Consider the following 19,034-nt stretch of genomic DNA (forward strand, 5'->3'; position numbering starts at 1 on the left):
TTTGTATTCTGCAACTTAACTGATTTTGTTTATGAGTTTTAATAGCTTTTTCATGGAGTCTTTGTTTGGGTTTTTCCAAATATAAGATTACATTATCCGAAATAAGGATAATTTGACTTTTTCCTTTCCAATTCAAATACCCTTTAATTCTCTTTTCTGATAACTCTACCTAAGACTTCCAGTACTATGTTGAATAACACTGGTGAAAGTGAACATCCTTCTTTTTATTTATTTTTTCTCATTCAGCACGATAATAGCTGTGGTTCTGTGAATATACAGCTTTTATTACATTGAGGTATGTTCTTTCTACAGCCAGTTTTTTGAGAGTTTTTAAAACGAAGGGATGCTGAACTTTAACAAATGTTTTTTCAGCATCAACTGAAATGATCATATGGCTTTTGTTCATTTTGTTGATATGATGTATCACATTAATTTGAGTTTGCTAAACCGTTCTTGCATCCCTGGGAAAATTCCAACTTAGACATGATGACATGATATTTTTAATGCATTGTTGAATTTGGTTTGCTAGTTATTTTGTGGAGGATATTTGCATCAATATTAATCAGATAAACTGCCCTATTGTTTTTACTTTTTTGATGTGTCTTTGTCTGTTTTTGGTATCAGGGTAATACTAGTTTTGTAGAAAGAGTCTGAAAGTATTCCATCTCCCTCCATTTTTTGGGAAAGCTTTAGTAGGTTTGGTATTGGGTGTTATTTTTTTCTGAAATAATTTTTTTATTATTATTATACTTTAAGTTCTAGGGTACATGTGCACAACGTGCAGGTGTATACATGTGCCACAATCATGGCACATAGGTATACATGTGCCATGATTGTGTGCTGCACCCAATAACTCATCATTTACATTAGGTATATCTCCTAATGCTATCCCTCCACCCTCCCTCCACCCCACGACAGGTCCCGGCGTGTGATGTTCCCCTTCCTGTGTCCAAGTGTTCTCACTGTTCAATTCCCACCTATGAGTGAGAACATGCTGTTTGGTTTTTTGTCTTTGCGATAGTTTGCTAAGAATGATGGTTTCCAGCTGCATCCATGTCCCTACAAAGGACATGAACTCATCCTTTTTTATGGCTGCATAGTATTCCATGGTATATATGTGCCACATTTTCTTAATCCAGTCTATCATTGATGGACATCTGGGTTGGTTCCGAGTCTTTGCTATTGTGAACAGTGCCGCAATAAACATACGTGTGCATGTGTCTTTATAGTAGCATGATTTATAATCCTTTGGGTAAATACCCAGTAATTGATGGGCTGGGTCAAATGGTATTTCTAGTTCTAGATCCTTGAGGAATCGCCACATTGTCTTCCACAATGGTTGAACTAGTTTACAGTCCCACCAACAGTGTAAACGTGTTCCTATTTCTCCACATCCTCTCCAGCACCTGTTGTTTCCTGACTTTTTAATGATTGCCATTCTAACTGGTGTGAGCTGGCATCTCATTGTGGTTTTCATTTGCATTTCTCTGACGGCCAGTGATGATGACCATTTTTTCACGTGTCTGTTGGCTGCATAAATGTGTTCTTTTGACAAGTATCTGTTCATATTCTTTGCCCACTTTTTGATGGGGTTGTTTGTCTTATTCTTGTAAATTTGTTTGAGTTATTTGAAGATTCTGGATATTAGCCCTTTGTCAGGTAAGTAGATTGCAAAAATTTTCTCCCATTCTGTAGGTTGCCTGTTTACTCTGATGGTAGTTTCTTTTGCTGTGCAGAAGCTCTTTAGTATAATTAGATCCCACTTGTCAATATTGACTTTTGTTGCCATTGCTTTTGGTGTTTTAGACTTGAAGTCTTTGTCCATGCCTATGTCCTGAATGGTATTCCCTACGATTTATTCTAGCATTCTTATGGTTTCAGGTCTAACATTTAAGTCTCTAATCCATCTTGAATTAATTTTTGTATAAGGTGTAAGGAAAGGATCCAGTTTCAGCTTTCTACATATGGCTAGCTAGTTTCCCCAGCACCATCTGTTAAATAGGGAATCCTTTCCCCATTTCTTGTTTTTGTCAGGTTTGCCAAAGATCAGATGGCTGTAGATGTGTGGGATTATTTCTGAGGGCTCTGTTCTGTTCCATTGGTCTATATTTCTGTTTTGGTACCAGTAACATGCTGTTTTGGTTACTGTAGCCTTGTAGTATAGTTTGAAGTCAGGTAGCATGATGCCTCCAGCTTTGTTCTTTTGGCTTAGATTGTCTTGGCAATGCGGGGCTCTTTTTCGGTTCCATATGAACTTTAAAGTGGTTTTTTCCAATTCTGTGAAGAAAGTCGTTGGTAGCTTGATGGGGACAGCATTGAATCTATAAATTACCTTGGGTAGTATGGCCATTTTCACGATATTGATTCTTCCTATCCATGAACATGGAATGTTTTCCCATTTGTTTGTGTCCTCTTTTATTTCCTTGAGCAGTGGTTTGTAGTTCTCCTTGAAGAGGTCCATTCACATCCCTTGTAAGTTGGATTCCTATGTATTTTATTCTCTTTGAAGCAATTGTGAATGGGAGTTCATTCATGATTTGGCTCTCTGTTTGTCTGTTACTGGTGTATAAGAATGCTTGTGATTTTTGCACAATGATTTTGTATCCTGAGACTTTGTTGAAGTTGCTTACCAGCTTAAGGAGATTTTGGGCTGAGACAATGGGGTTTTCTAAATATACAATCATGTCATCTGCAAACAGGGACAATTTGACTTCTTCTTTTTCTAACTGAATACCCTGTATTTCTTTCTCCTGCCTGATTGTCCTGGCCAGAACTTCCAACACTATGTTGAGTAGGAGTCGTGAGAGAGGGCATCCTGTCTTGTGCCAGTTTTCAAGGGGAATGCTTCCAGTTGTTGCCCATTCAGTATGATATTGGCTGTTGGTTTGTCATAAATAGCTCTTAGTATTTTGAGATACATCCCATCAATACCAAATTCATTGAGAGTTTTTAGCATGAAGGGCTGTTGAATTTTGTCAAAGGCCTTTTCTGCATGTATTAAGATAATCATGTGGTTTTTGTCTTTGGTTCTGTTTATATGCTGGATTACGTTTACTGATTTGCATATGTTGAACCAGCCTTGCATCCCAGGGATGAAGCCCACTTGATCATGGTGGCTAAGCTTTTTGATGTGCTGCTGGATTCGGTTTGCTAGTATTTTATTGAGGATTTTTGCATCGATGTTCATCAGGAATATTGGTCTAAAATTCTCTTTTTTTGTTGTGTCTCTGCCAGACTTTGGTATCAGGGTGATGCTGGCCTCATAAAATGAGTTAGGGAGGATTCCCTCTTTTTCTATTGATTGGAATAGTTTCAGAAGGAATGGTACCAGCTCCTCCTTGTACCTCTGGTAGAATTCGGCTGTGAATCCGTCTGGTCCTGGACTTTTTTGGTTGGTAGGACATTAATTATTGCCACAGTTTCAGAGCCTGTTATTGGTCTGTTCAGGGATTCAACTTCTTCCTGGTTTAGTCTTGGGAAGGTGTACGTGTCCAAGAATTTATCCATTTCTTCTAGATCTTCTGGTTTATTTGCATAGAGGTGTTTATAGTATTCTCTGATGGTAGTTGTATTTCTGTGGGATCGGTGGTGATATCCCCTTTAATCATTTTTTATTGTATCTATTTGATTCTTCTCTCTTTTCTTCTTTTTTAGTCTTGCTAGTGGTTTATCAATTTTGTTGATCTTGTCAAAAAACCAGCTCCTGGATTCATTGATTTTTTGAAAGGTTTTTGTGTCTCTTATCTCCTTCAGTTCTGCTCTGATCTTAGTTATTTCTTGCCTTCTGCTAGCTTTTGAACCTGTTTGCTCTTGCTTCTCTAGTTCTTCTAATTGTGATGTTAGGGTGTCAATTTTAGATCTTTCCAGCTTTCTCTTGTGGGCCTTTAGTGCTACAAATTTCCCTCTACACACTGCTTTAAATGTGTCCCAGAGATTCTGGTATGTTGTGTCTTTGCTCTCATTGATTTCAAAGAACATCTTTATTTCTGCCTTCATTTCGTTATGTACCCAATAGTCATTCAGGAGCAGGTTGTTGAGTTTCCATGTAGTTGAGCAGTTGTGAGTGAGTTTCTTAATCCTAAGTTCTAGTTTGATTGCACTGTGGTCTGAAAGACAGTTAGTTATAATTTCTGTTCTTTCACATTTGCTGAGGAGTGCTTTACTTCCAACTATGTGGTCAATTTTGGAATAAGTGCGATGTGGTGCTGAGAAGAGTGTATATGCTGTTGATTTGGGGTGGAGAGTTCTGTAGATGTCTATTAGGTCTGCTTGGTGCGGAGGTGAGTTCAATTCCTGGATACCCTTGTTAACTTTCTGTCTAATGTTGACAGTGTGGTGTTAAAGTCTCTCATTATTATTGTGTGGGAGTCTAAGTCTCTTTGTAGGTCTCTAAGGACTTACTTTATGAATCTGAGTGTTCCTGTATTGGGTACATACATATTTAGGATAGTTAGCTCTTCTTGTTGAATTGATCCCTTTACCATTATGTAATGGCTTTCTTTGTCTCTTCTGATCTTTGTTGGTTTAAAGTCTGTTTTATCAGAGACTAGGATAGCAAATCCTGCCTTTTTTTGCTTTCCATTTGCTTGGTAGATCTACCTCCACCCCTGTATTTTGACCCTATGTGTGTCTCCGCATGTAAGATGAGTCTTCTGAATACAGCACAATGATGGGTGTTGACTCTTTATCCAGTTTGCCAGTCTGTGTCTTTTAATTGGAACATTTAGCCCATTTACATTTAAGGTTAATGTTGTTATGTGTGAATTTGATCCTGTCATTATGGTGTTAGTTGGTTATTTTGCTCGTTAGTTGATGCAGTTTCTTCCTAGCATCGATGGTCTTTACAATTTGGCATGTTTTTGCAGTGGCTGGTACTGGTTGCTCCTTTCCATGTTTAGTGCTTCCTTCAGGAACTCTTGTAGGGCAGGCCTGATGGTGACAATATCTCTCAGCTTGTTGAGAGATATTGGCACATAGTTCTTGTGCCATGGTTTTCCGCTCCACCAGGTCATTTAAGGACTTCTCTACACTGGTTATTTTAGGTAGCCATTTCATCTAATCTTTTTTCAAGGTTTTTAGCTTCTTTGTGATGGGTTCAAACTTCCTCCAATATCTCTTGCTTGTCTGTAAAGGATTTTATTTCTCCTTCACTTATGAAGCTTACTTTGGCTGGATAACTAAATTTTGGGTTGAAAATTCTTTTCTTTAAGAATGTTGAATATTGGCCCCCACTCTCTTCTGGCTTGTAGAGTTTCTGCCAAGAGATTCACTGTTAGTCTGATGGGCTTCCCTTTGCGGGTAACCCGACCTTTCTCTCTGGCTGCCCTTAACATTTTTTCCTTCATTTCAACTTTGGTGAATCTGACCATTATGTGTCTTGGAGTTGTTCTTCTTGAGGAGTATCTTTGTGGTGTTTCTGTATTTCCTGAATTTGAATGATGGCTTGCCTTGCTAGGTTGGGGAAATCCTCCTGCATAATATCCTGCAGAGTGTTTTCCAACTTGGTTCCATTCTCCCTGTCACTTTCAGGTACACCAATCAGATATAGATCTGGTCTTTTCACATAGTACCATATTTCTTGGAGGCTCTGTTCGTTTCTTTTTACTCTTTTTTCTCTAAACTTCTCTTCTCGCTTCATTTCATTCATTTGATCTTCAATCACTGATACCCTTTCTTCCAGTTGATCTAATCGGCTACTGAAGGTTGCGCATTTATCATGTAGTTCTCGTGCCATGGTTTTCAGCTCCATCAGATTATTTAAGGTCTTCTCTACACTGGTTATTCTAGGTAGCCATTCGTCTAATCTTTTTTCAAGATTTTTAGCTTCTTTGCAATGGGTTCAAACTTCCTCCTTTAGCTTGGAGATGTATGATTGTCTGAAGCCTTCTTCTCTCAACTCGTCAAAGTCATTCTCTGTCCAGCTTTATTCTGTTGCTGGCAAGGAGCTGCGTTCCTTTGGAGGGGGAGAGATGGTCTGATTTTTAGAATTTTCAGCTTTTCTGCTGTTTTTTCCCCATCTTTGTGGTTTTATCTACCTTTGGTCTTTGATGATGGTGATGTACAGATGGGGTTTTGGTGTGGAGGTCCTTTCTGTTAGTTTTCTTTCTAACAGTCAGGACCCTCAGCTGCAGCTCTGTTGGAGTTTGCTTGAGGTCCACTCCAGACCCTGTTTGCCTGGGTATCAGCAGCAGAGGCTGCAGAACAGCGAATACTGCTGAACAGCAAATGTTGCTGCCTGATCATTTCTCTGGAGGCTTCATCTCAGACGGGTACCCGGCCATGTGTGGTGTCAGTCTGCCCCTACTGGGGGGTGCCTCCCAGTTAGGCTACTGGAGGGGTCAGGGACCCACATGAGGAGGCAGTCTGTCCATTCTCGGATCTCAAACTCCATCCTGGGAAAATCAGTGCTCTCTTCAAAGCTGTCAGGGACACTTAAGTCTGCAGAGGTTTCTGCTGCCTTTTGTTTGGCTATGCCCTGCCCCCAGAGGTGGAGTCTACAGAGGCAGTCAGGTCTCCTTGAGCTGCAGTGGGCTCCACCCAGTTTGAGCTTCCCAGTCACTTCATTTACCCACTCAAGCCTCAGCAACGGCAGGCGCCCCTCCCATAGCCTCGCTGCCGCCTTGCAGTTCAATCTCAGACTGCTATGCTAGCAATGAGCGAGGCTCCATGGGCATGGGATCCTCTAAGCCAGGCGTGGGATATACTCTCCTGGTGTGCCATTTGCTAAGACTGTTGAAAAAGCACAGTATTAGGGTGGGAGTGACCTGATTTTCCAGGTGCTGTCTGTCACAGCTTCCCTTGGCTAGGAAAGGGAACTCCCTGACCCCTTGCGCTTCCCAGGTGATGTGATGCCTCGCCCCGCTTCAGGTCATGCTCAGTGGGCTACACTCACTGTCCTGAACCCACTGTCCGACAAGCCCCAGTGAGATGAACCTGGTACCTCAGCTGGAAATGCAGAAATCATCCATCTTCTGCATTGCTCATGCTGGGAGCTGTAGACTGAAGCTGTTCCTATTCGGCCATCTTGGAATCGCGCTCGTACTAGGTGTTCCTTAAATGTTTGGTAGAATTCAGCAGTGAAGCCACTGGGTCCCAGGCTTTTCTTTACTGGGAGACTTTTTAATCTGGTTTCAATCTCTTTGCTTGTTACTGGCCTGTTTGGGCTTTGGATTTCTTCACGAGTCTGTCTTGGTAGGTTATACGTGTCTGGGAATTTATTCATTTCTTACAGATATTCCAATTTATTGGCATATAGTTGCTCAAAGTAGCCACTAATGATCTTCTGAATTTCTGTGGTATCAGCTGTAAAGTCTTCTTTTTCACCTCTGATTTATTTGGGTCTTCTTTTTTTTCTTGGTTATCTTGGCTAAATGTTTGTCAATTTTATCTTTTCAAAAAACTAACTTTTAATTTCAATGATCTTTGTAGTATTTTCTTCATTTTAAATCCATTTTATTTCAGCTCTGATCTTTATTATTTCTTTTCTTATACTAATTTTCAGTTTGATTTGCTCTTGCTTTTGCTGCATTTTAAGATGCATTGTTAGGTTATTTATTTGAAGTTTTTCTTCTTTTTTGATGTAGGCACTTAGAGCTATAAATTTCCCTCTTAGTGCTCTTTTTGCTATATCCCATAGATTCTGGTATGTTGTGTTTCCATTATCATTTGTTTCAAGAAGTTTTTCAATTTCCTCCTTCATGTCTTCATTGACTCACTGGTTATTCAGGAGCCTATTGTTTAATTTCCATGTGCTTGTATAGTTTCCAAAATTCTCCTTGTTATTGATTTGTAGTTTTATTCCACTGTGGTCAGAGAGGATTCCTGGTATTATTTCCATTTTTTAAAAATGTTTTAAGACATTTTTATGACCTAATATGGGGTCTGTCTTTGAGAATGATCCATGTGATGAGGAGGAAAATTTGTATTCTGAGGCTGTTGGATGAAATGTTCTGTAAATATCTATTAGGTCCATTTGTTCTACAGTGCAGATTAAGCTCAATGTTTCCTTGCTGATTTTCTGTCTAGGAGATCTGTCTAACACTGAAAGTAGGGTGTTGAAGTCTCCAGCTATTATTGTACTGGGGTCTATCTTCCTTTTTAGCTCTAATAATATTTGCTTTATATATCTGGGTGCTCCAGTGTTGGGTACATATATACTTACAATCATTATATCCTCTTGCTGAATTGGCCCCTTTATAATGACTTTGTCTTTTCTTACAGTTTTTGACTCTAAATCTATTTTGCCTGATACAAGCATAGCAACTCCTGCTCTTTTTTGGTTTCCACTGGCATGGCATATCTTTCCATCCTTTGAGTTTCAGTCTACGTTTATCTTTATAGGTGAAGTGTGTTTCTTGTAGATAATAGATCATTGGGTCTCTTTTTTCTTTTTTTCATCCATTCAGCCACTCAATGTCTTTTGTTTGGAGAGTTTAGTCCATTTACATTCCATTTTATTACAGATAAGTATGAACTTACTCCTGCCACTTTATTATTTGTTTTTTTGGTCTTCACTTCCTTCCTTCTTTCCACCCTTCTTGTCTTCCTTTTGGTCATTTTTTTCTGGTGGTATGCTTTCTTCCTTTTATTTTTGAGATAGGGCTTCACTCTGTTACCCAGGCAGGAGTACAGTGGTGTGATCTTGGCTCACTGCAACCTCCACCTCCCCGGCTCAAGAGATTCTTGTGCCTCAGTCTCCCCAGTAGCTGGGACTACAGGTGTGTGCCACCACGCCCAGTTAATTTTTGTACTTTTAGTAAAGACAGAGTTTCACCATGTTGGCCAGGCTGATCTCAAACTCCTGACCTCAAGGGATCTGCTTGTCTTGGCCTCCCAAGATGCTGGGCTTACAGGCCTGAGTTTCCTCAAAATAGCTACTTTGAATTTGGTCTTAAAGGTTATATGTCTCTATTTCTCTAGGACTGGTCCCTGGTTCCTGGTTCATTTGGTGAGGTCATGTTTTCCTGGATGGTGCTTATTATTATAGATGTTCCTAAGTGTCTGGGCATTGAAGAGTTAGGTATTTATTGTAGTCTTCACAGTCTGGGCTTATTTGTGCCTGCCTTTCTTGGGAAGGCTTTCCAAGTATTCAAAGCAACTTGGGCCCCAAGCCCCCCCAAAAATGTGTTTTTTGCAGATTTGTAGAGGTATAACTACCACCTTGGAGGTCTTGAAAAAGATCTGGGAGAATTCTTGATTACCAAAGACTGTTGTTCTTTTCCTTTACTTTCTCCTCAGCAAACAGGGTGTGTCTGACTGTCTCTCTCTCTCTCTTTAAAGCTTGCCAATAAAAAGTTCTGACTGCTGCAATGGGCGATTCTCCCCTGGCTAAGGTTAGTCCAAATGCTCCCTCCGTGCACAGGCACTGGCTGAGGCCAGTATGGCTTTATTCTTCACTGTGGTATGACAGTACTGAGTTCAGTGTAAAGTTTCCCAATCGCTGTGCTCTTCCTCCTCAAAGTGAACAGATTCTCTCTGTGCTCCATACAATTGCTACCAGGGGATGGAGGAGTAACATCAGCAATTCAAGACTGTCTCTCCTGGCCTACTCAATACCTCTTTTGGTGCTATGAACTTAAAACTCAGTACTGTGATTGCTCACCTGATTTTAGGTTCTTGTGAATGGTGTTTTTCTCTGTGCAGATAGTTGTTAAAATTTGGTACTTCAGTGAGCGGTGGGAGGGATGAACGGTGTAGGCTTCTCCTGTGTCACAACTTTGTTTGTTTACCTATTCTTCCTTTCCTGCTTTGTGATATTTTTTAGTATGCCATTTTAATTCCTCTTTTTTTAATTTAAATTTTTGGAGTTATCTTCTTAGTAACTTAGCAACTGCTCTAGGGATTATAATGTGTCTTAATTTATCACAATCTACATCACAATAATACTTAATTTCAGTCAAATAGAAACTACAATATACATCCTTTTCCTAACTCCTCCTTTGTGCTATTATCATATATATTTCATGTACATCCTATAAATCCAACCAACCAATGTTGAAAACTCCTTTATATTTACCACATATTTACTATTCCCAGTATTCTTCAATTGTTCCTATGGATACAAATTAATATCTAGTGTTACTTCCTTTCAGTCTGAAGATTTGCTTTAGAATTTCTTATAAGACAGTCTGACAGGGAGAAATTAGCTCAAGTTTTATCTGGGAATGCCATTTTTTCACCTTCATTTTGGAAGACTAGTTTTGCTGGATATTGAATACCTACCTGGTTGACAGTTTTTGGTTTACTTTTTTTCTTTCAGCACTTCGAATGCATCAGGCCTCACGGTCCCCATCACTTCTGATTTTAAAGTCAGCTGTTAAAGCTATTAGTGGTCCCCTACGTCGGATGACTCATTTTCTTTTTCTTATGGTTCCCTTTGTGTTTTCCTAGTTGTGGTTAAACTTCATCAATCTGTAGATTGTTTTTCATCAAATTTGGAAAGTTCTCTGTCAGTCTTTGATTCTTTTTATCTGTCTCTTCTCTCCTTCAACTTTAATCTTTTTTTTTCCCTTTCCATTATTCAGAGTATATAAATTCTATTGACTTATCTTCTAATTCATTGATTCTTCTGCCATCGCAAATCTATTGTCAAGCCCATCTAACATTTTTATATTTAGTGATTGCCCTTTTTAACTCTAGAATTTTGTTTCCTTCTTTTTTAGAATGACTCTCTCTTTGTGAAAATACTTTATTTTTTATTTTTTTTGAGATGGCATCTCGCTCTGTCACCCAGGGTGGAGCGCAGTGGCGTGATCTCGGCTCACTGCAATCTCTGCCTCCTAGGTTCAAGCGATTCTCCTGCCTCAGTCTCCTGAATAGCTGGGACTACAGGCGCGTGCCATGGGGTTTCACCGTGTTAGCTAGGATGGCCTCAATCTTGTGACTTCATGATCCACCCACCTTGGCCTCCCAAAGTGCTGGGATTACAGGCGTAAGCCACCGTGTCTGGCCTGTGAAAATTCTTTATTCATTGAGTCCTTGTAGTCCTACTTTCCCTTTAATGATTTAATCATGGTTTCCTTTATTTCTTTGATGTCTTTGTCTGCTAAATACATTATAAAAACACATACAGTTTCTACTGACTGCTTTATTTTCCTGAATATGTGCCATACTTCATTATAAAAACACATATAGTTTCTACTGACTGCTTTATTTTCCTATGTGCCATACTTTTTTGTTTCTTTGTATATCTCAAAACTTTTTGCTGAATGCTGGATATTTCAGATAATATAGCAACTCCAGATTCTGAGTTTCTCCCGAGAGTTGTTGTCTACTTGTTGTTTCTTAATGGTCTACAAGTCTGTTTCTCCCGCAATGTGTGACTGCTTATGTCTCTATTATTTTTTGCCTGACTTCTTAAGACCTTTTAAAGCAGGTCTCCAGTGTTCACCATAGTGTTTGGCCAAAGACTGTACATTCTGTTCAAACATCTCAAGCCAATAAGGGTTCTATTTCCTACTGATAGGATTTGTTTGTGGACAGAGGACAGCATTTGAAATTCAGGTTTTTTACAAGTCTTCCCTGGTTTTATTTCCAGTAGCCCACTTGAATTTCCTCTGCAAAGTTCACTTTTTTGTTATTCATATGCTATACACAGATGTGTAGTTACAGTAAGCTAGAGATATTAGACTTAGTTTCATTTATTTTTTGTTGCTGCTGCAGAAAACTGATTTTTTTGCATACATGTATGGTAGGCAGAAGGAGCTGAGTAGGTCTCCACATCCATACTATAAAGAAGCTGCTAAAATGTAATACAATCATAAGTAAAATCATGCTAATAAACTATATCTATGCAGTCCAGACACCACAGTATATAAGGGACACTGATAACCTATAGCATATAAAAATTATACAAAGAGGTCTGGAAGTTGGTATATGAAAAAAATTTTGAGAGAAATGTAAATGTTTACTCTGGAGAAAAAAAAATGACTTACTGTTGGCCTTTAAAAGACTTAAAGACTTACTCAATATTGATCCAGAGGACAAAGTCAAAACTAAGTTACGTAAGTTCAATACATAAGAGAACATATTTAACAACTTAAAACAATTAAACTGGCTCTTTTTATAAAGTAATGAGTTTCCCTCACTAAGAATGATCATGGCCTGGTGTGGTGGCTCATGCTTGTAATCCCAGCACGTTGGCAGGCTGAGGTGGGCGGATCGCTTGAGGTCAGGGGTTTGAGACTAGCCTGGCCAATATGGCAAAACCCCATCTCTACTAAAAATGCAAAAATTAGCTGGGCATGGTGGCACAATCTGTAATCCCAGCTACTCGGGTGGCTGAGGCAGGAGAATCACTTGAACCCGGGAGGCAGAAGCTGCAGTGAGCCAAGACTGTGCCACTGTACTCCAGCCTGGGTGACAGAGTGAGATTCCACCTTGAAACAAACAAAAAAAAGAATAACAGAGATTTGACAACCATCTTTTAAGGAGAATTTATGCAGAAGATAGACTAGATGACCTTTCAATTCTAAGTTTCTGTAATTTATAAAAACAAATAGAAAAGAATTTAGATGGATAAAACTATCAGGAAAAATAATCCAAAATATACATAAAGATATGACACCTCAGGTTATTCATAATAAATAAGGAAATGGGTCATAGAAACTAAGTTTCTCAGAAGTATGGATTACTGTTGGGTTCCAAAGGGCAACAATATACTGGGTATCATTAAAAAGCTATTAGATCGCACCTGTAATCCCAGCACTTTGGGAGGCCGAGGAGGGCGGATCACGAGGTCAGAAGATCACGACCATCCTGGCTAACATGGTGAAACCCCGTCTCTACTAAAAATACAAAAAATTAGCCAGGTGTGGTGGTGGGTGCCTATAGTCCCAGCTACTTGGGAGGCTGAGGCAGGAGAATGGCATGAACCTGGGAGGTGGAGCTTGCAGTAAGCCGAGATCGCGCCACTGCATTCCAGCCTGGGTGACAAAGCAAGACTCTGTCTCAAAAAAAAAAAAGCTATTAGAAACAGAAAACACTATCCTACCATTGTACAAAGCTATATAGCCTATAGTTCTGGTTGCTACAACTCAAAAACAAGCAAGCTGAAGACAGAACAAAAGATAACTAAAATGAACAAGATAGAGAGTATTACATAAAATTAGACTTCACTCTGGAAAGGCTAAAGCTGACTGAGGACATAACAAATATTTAGAAATGACACAAAATACACAAATAAGGTAAATTTAGACTTGTTCACCAAAATGTAGAATGCAACCTACCTAACTAGAATTTGTACTAACCTTACAAAAACCTGCCTAGAATTTATCCTAACCTTACCCTAGAATTTGTCCTAACCTTACTGAAAGAGGTAAGGTTAGGATAAATTTTAAAAGTGTCATTATATGCAGGAAATACCAAGGTAATCTCCTAGGACCAAAACAGGTTACAGACGGAAAACAAAAATAACTTACCTCTTTTAGTTGATCAGCACTCCCCCATGACGCAGAACGCTGATGTGACCTCTTTTCTGCACCCTCTTCTGCCCAACAGCTAGGTGTCTTAAAAAAAAAAAAAATATATATATATATATATATATATATATATATATGCAATTTTATCTCTACTTCCTAATCTCAAGCAACTGAAACATATTTCAAATTCTTAGCACATACCAGTTAGATAACTATACTGAAATCCTTTACATGCTAAGAGTTTCGTGACCCTGTGAAATGTTTAAAATATTCTGCCATATTCTGAATTATATATGCTCAAAGATGTCTCTGAGTCATCTTACTTAAAACATTTGATATCTTCACATCAATAACATTAATAACTTAATTATAAAATTCAAAGGGAATTGTAAAGATACGTGTATTGGTGTTTTTAAAGAGAACAGCCAAACTAAATATGAAATGGTATTTCCACTAAATTTGATAGAGGTAAAATGAATGAAAGTATCTCAGAAACAGTAGTATTAAGAATGACCTATATTCAAATATTCAGCTAGAGGGCTGACTGTACTACTTTTTCTGTACTTGGGGAAGAGTAAGTATTAGTATCTTTTTTGGAAAATATCAGGCATCTTTACATAAAAAACAAAGTTATTATAAAGGTGAAAAAGATTAAAAATAGTAAAATATAAGCTAAATAAACAGAATATAAACTAAAATAATACATCTTCTAAAAAACCTGAACTGTATGTCAGAAAACATAATCATTTTTATCTAAAATATGATTTTCAGTTATTTAGCCATTAATATATACCTCAAATGTAAGACAAACCACTAAATCCCAAATAATGCCATACAGTGGTAAGACCATTTAAGAGTTGTATTAAAAAATTAAACAATAGGCTGGGCACGGCGGCTCACGCCTGTAATCCCAACATTTGGGAGGCCAAGGCAGGTGGATCACCTGAGGTCAGGAGTTTGAGACCAGCCTGACCAACATGGTGAAACCCCATCTCTAAAAAATTAGTTGGGCCTGGTGGCAGGTGCCTATAATCTCAGCTACTTGGGAGGCTGAGACAGGAGAATCACTTGAACCCGGGAGGCAGAGGCTGAAGTGAGCCAAGATGACACCATTGCGCTCCAGCCCAGGCGACGAGAGTGAAACTCTGTCTCAAAAATAAATAAATAAATAAATAAACAATATTAAAATATCATCTTTAATATATGAGAAGACTCTCGTGTAATGTAAATCAGAAAGGATTAAAAACCACTACTTAAAGGGCAATGATTGTCACAGTAACTATATACAGCTTTAACAATTATTTTTCATTACATACTTTTTCATTACATGCTGAAAAAGGTATCATTTATATTAAGGCCATATTTGTGACTACATAATATATAAGTTCTTATGAAGAAGTCATCAGTTCTATTTTATACAGTTCAAAATGCTTGTGGAAAACTTTTAAAATAATCACCACATCTTAAAAGTGATGATATTCAAAAAAACCACTAACAAACGAATGCTAGCTGAATAAATACAAAAATAAACTGCTTGGGCAGTTCACAAGTAAAATGAAGCTGTTAAGTCAATTGACAGAGTAAAATATTTTATTCAATCAGCAAGTCCATGGATAAGAGGTATCGATATATTAAATACGTTGCTTATAAAACACTTATTAGAATTTCCTATGTTCCGTCCTAGATGACCTACCCTGAAAATAATTCAGCCTCCAAATAATTGTATCCTTAATAATAAATTTATTCCAAAATTATTCAATTGTTTAGTCACTTTTACTTTGATAATTTATATAACTTAATGTTTTTACCTGTCTACCAACTGAGCATTACTCTTATCAAAAATGAAAAGGTTAAGGATCATAATCTTTATAACTCAAAGTACATTCACAGAAAGTGAGTCAAATTTTTAGCATTTTCCATAATTATTCAAAATCAACATTTATAATGTGAATTACGTTCATTTTGTACAGCTGTTTTTTCAAAGAACATTTACATATACTGTATTTCCAACTTACAGATACATTAATAGCCACAAAAATTCTGCAACTGCTTCAATACTGGCAAGCATGCCAATGGCAAAAGGAACTAAATCTGAGTTCTCTTATCTCACAGATTATCTTCTTTCTTCCTATTATACTTTTCTTAAAAATGAATGTGAAAATCTATTCAATTATTTCAGAGTGTATTATTATTTACACAAAAGAATTACTTACAAAAGAAGTTAGTAGTATATGTACAGTTATGTGCACATAACAATACTTTGGTCAATGATGGATGGCATACATAACAGTGGTCCCAAAAAATTATAATGAAGCTGAAAAATTCCTATTACCTAGTGATGTATTGATGATCCTCATCTTGTGTGGGCCTAGGCTAATGTGTATATTTGTCTAAGCTTTTTAAAAAAAGTCTAAAAAGCAAAAAAATCAACAAAAACAAAAAAATTAATAAAAGCTTACAGAGTAAGAATAGTTTGGTACGGTTGTACAATATGTTTGTGTTTTACACTAAGTGTTATTATGAAAAGATCAAAAAGCTAAAAAAATTAAGTTTATAAAGTAAAAATGTTGTGGTAAGCTAAGGTTAACATTATTGAAGGAAGAAAAATATTTGTTATAAACTTAGTGTAACCCAAATATGCAGTGCTTAGAAAGTCTACAGTAGTTCATGGTAATAGCCTAAGCCTTCACATTCACTCACGACTCACTGACCCAATCAGAGCAGGTTCGAGTCCTGCAAACTCCATTCCATGGTATATGCCCTATACAGGTATACCATCTTCTACTTTTATATATTATATTTTTCCTGTACCTTTTCTATGTTTAGATATACAAATATCACTATGTAACAACTGCCTACAGTCTGCAGTACAGTCACATGCTGTACAGTTTTGTAGGCTAGGAGCAATGGGCTATGCTGCATAGCCTGTGTGTAGTAGGCTACACCATCTAGGTTTGTGTAAGTACACCCTATGATGTTCGCACAGCGATGAACCCTAATGATGCATTTCTCAGAACATATTTCCTTAAGTGAAAATGACTATAGTTTTTAAAAGAGAAAAATGACTGAAAGAGTTCTCTCAATCATGTGACTATAGAATGTGTATAATTTAAGTATAGTCATCAGAGTCTTAACTTTCCAAAAATATCCCCCAAAGTAGTTTTAATTTCATCAATTTAAACGTATGAAAAATATTCTATTCTACAAATATATTCTATAGATTGCATTGTCCAATACAACAGTACTAGCCACATGTGCCTATTTAGATTTAAATTAATGAGGACTTAAAAAAACTAAAGTTCCTTAGTCACACTTAGCACATTTTAAAAGCTCAATAACCATCTGTGGCTACTGGCTGTCATATAGGACAACACAGATATGGAACATTTCCAATACTGAAGAAAGTTCAATTGGAGAGTAGTGTTCTATACACTGATCACCGATTTTTAATGAGTTATTTTAGCCAAAACAAAACCAAAAGATGGCTACCAAAATCAAATCTATTTAAAGCTGATGGTTAAGAAGTCACAGAGAGTGAACTAACTTGAATCCAATTTATTAAACCTGCGTATTTGAGAAATGTTTTACCATTTCAATCAGGAAAATAACACAAAGTAGCAAAAGTTCTTTCCTTTCATATCAGTAAGCAGCCCCTTCCAACTGGTCTGTTATTCCGTCTGTTTATCTAGACTAGAATTTTTAAAATAGTGCTACATATAACCATGCCCTTGGTGTTAACAAGAGTAGACAAAAAGGGTACCACAGTCAAATAAATTTAGGAAAAATTGTAATATCATACCATCATTTAAAAGAAATGAAACTTCTGTACACTTGAACAATGCAGAACTAAAACCTATCTGTAAGACTGTTACTAAAAAGGTAGTTAAAAAAAAAAAAAAAGGCCTCTATGTGAAAAGGATACCGATAGGTAGAAGGGGTCCTTTTTTATTCTCACTCCCTGGAAGTCAGCAAAGTCCAGACCATGAAATTTCTTTCCAAACTCTAGGGCCATCCTCCCGTCCAACCTGTGTGAGAACCACTTTTTCTTTAAGTAAAATACAAAGAGAACAATCCCACTGCACAGAACTAAGGAGGCTTCAAACTGAATACCATTAGAAAAATTATTTTTGGTAGATCAACCAAGAAGCTTAAATACTGGGTGCTTTTGTTATATACATCTTTATTCACTAACTAGCAAGGGCCAATATGCTTTTTAGTTTTATCAACTTCAAACCAGCTCTAACTAACTCCTAGCAAGAAACATTCTTTGTCAACATGCAAAAGTCTAAAGCCATTAAAAAAAAAAATCCATAAACAAAAACATCACAAAATTCTTTAACCTTGTTTAAATGTTAAAAAATATATTTTTATGTGGTTCATCACTGGTCTTAAATTTTATTGTAGTTTATAATCGATTACAGAAATATGAGTACTGACTGCTAATTATTTTATAGTACTTATAGCAATGATAAACCTAGTAAGAAATGAAATGGAATTAGCTGAAAAATCAATGATACTTAAATTAAGAATTAATTATGACCACAGACTAATCTTAAATTATAAAAAACGTTTAGAATAGGTAATGACAAAACATTCATTATTTACAAATATTTGTTTTTGTTTACAAAAATTTGTTTTTCTTTTGACTAATAAAAAACTTTTAACTTCTTTTAAAACTTTTTTAAAAATATTATTTTGAAAAGTCTATCCTGATGAAGTATTACAAAGCAGCACAAAAGACTGTGGTTCTAGTATAATTATCCTTTGCCTTTCTGGGAACAGTGGTAACCAGATATAGTAAATAGCTGCTTTGGTTAGCAAAGAGTGTAGAAAAAGGCAGAATTCAGCTCAAGCAAAACACTGTGAAAGTTAAGACTGCATTTTTATTTTATGTAAAGTTAGAGGTTTTTGTTTAAGCTTTAGGAACTCAGTAATAGCAGCAGTTATATATTCAAATTTTTTTTATCAAGCTCCAACTCTATGCTAAATTTTGTGCTCATTATGTTAGACCAGTTTCAAAGTGCAGTCCCCGGATGAGGAGCAGCATCATCACATGTTAGAAAAGCAAATTATCAGTCTCATCCTCAGACTACTAGATCTGGAACTCTTAGATAAGGCCCAGAAATATACTTCTTACTTTTTAAGCAAGCTTTTCAGATGATTCTGATGGATTCTAAAGTTTGAAAACCAGCGTTAGACTAAAAAATTGAAAGCAGTAAGATATGGATTCTGCACTCAAGATGTTGACCATATACCCACTCATTTTTCTTGCTAGCTTTGAACATGTTATTGTTTCAAAATCTCTTACATCTGACAGAAAATCAGCAACACAGGTGATTAGTACATACCACCAAAAATATTTTTCACACCATTCTAAAACACCCACTGAAGTCATAAAAACTAATAGTGCTAAGATGATGACATGAATATCACCAATAGGATAACTAAGTAATGGAGGAGGGAGTGGTTTTCATAAGAATGTAAATACACTCTCCTGCACCTGAACCTATAGATTTGAAGCACCAATTTCATATTTGTAAGACAGCAAACACACAATAACTACTTCTGACTGAATGAATCCTGACCTACCAGGGATTGTTTATTGAATTTTAGAGC

General features: G+C 37.0%; 1 protein-coding gene across 5 annotated transcripts in view; it reads right to left on the bottom strand.

The window, feature by feature from the left end:
- The window catches only part of GLCCI1 (glucocorticoid induced 1), a 129,206-nt gene that overhangs the window by 61,656 nt on the left and 48,516 nt on the right, over positions 1–19,034 (bottom strand). For all 5 annotated transcript variants that reach the window (XM_023224882.2, XM_023224883.2, XM_023224881.3 and 2 more), the window contains exon 3: positions 13,419–13,505. In XM_023224882.2, coding sequence (XP_023080650.1) covers positions 13,419–13,505 — 87 coding nt within the window. The remainder of the gene's footprint in view (positions 1–13,418; positions 13,506–19,034) is intronic.

This window comes from Piliocolobus tephrosceles, chromosome 8 (genome assembly GCF_002776525.5).
Source record: "Piliocolobus tephrosceles isolate RC106 chromosome 8, ASM277652v3, whole genome shotgun sequence".
Classification (NCBI taxonomy): Eukaryota; Metazoa; Chordata; class Mammalia; order Primates; family Cercopithecidae; genus Piliocolobus; species Piliocolobus tephrosceles.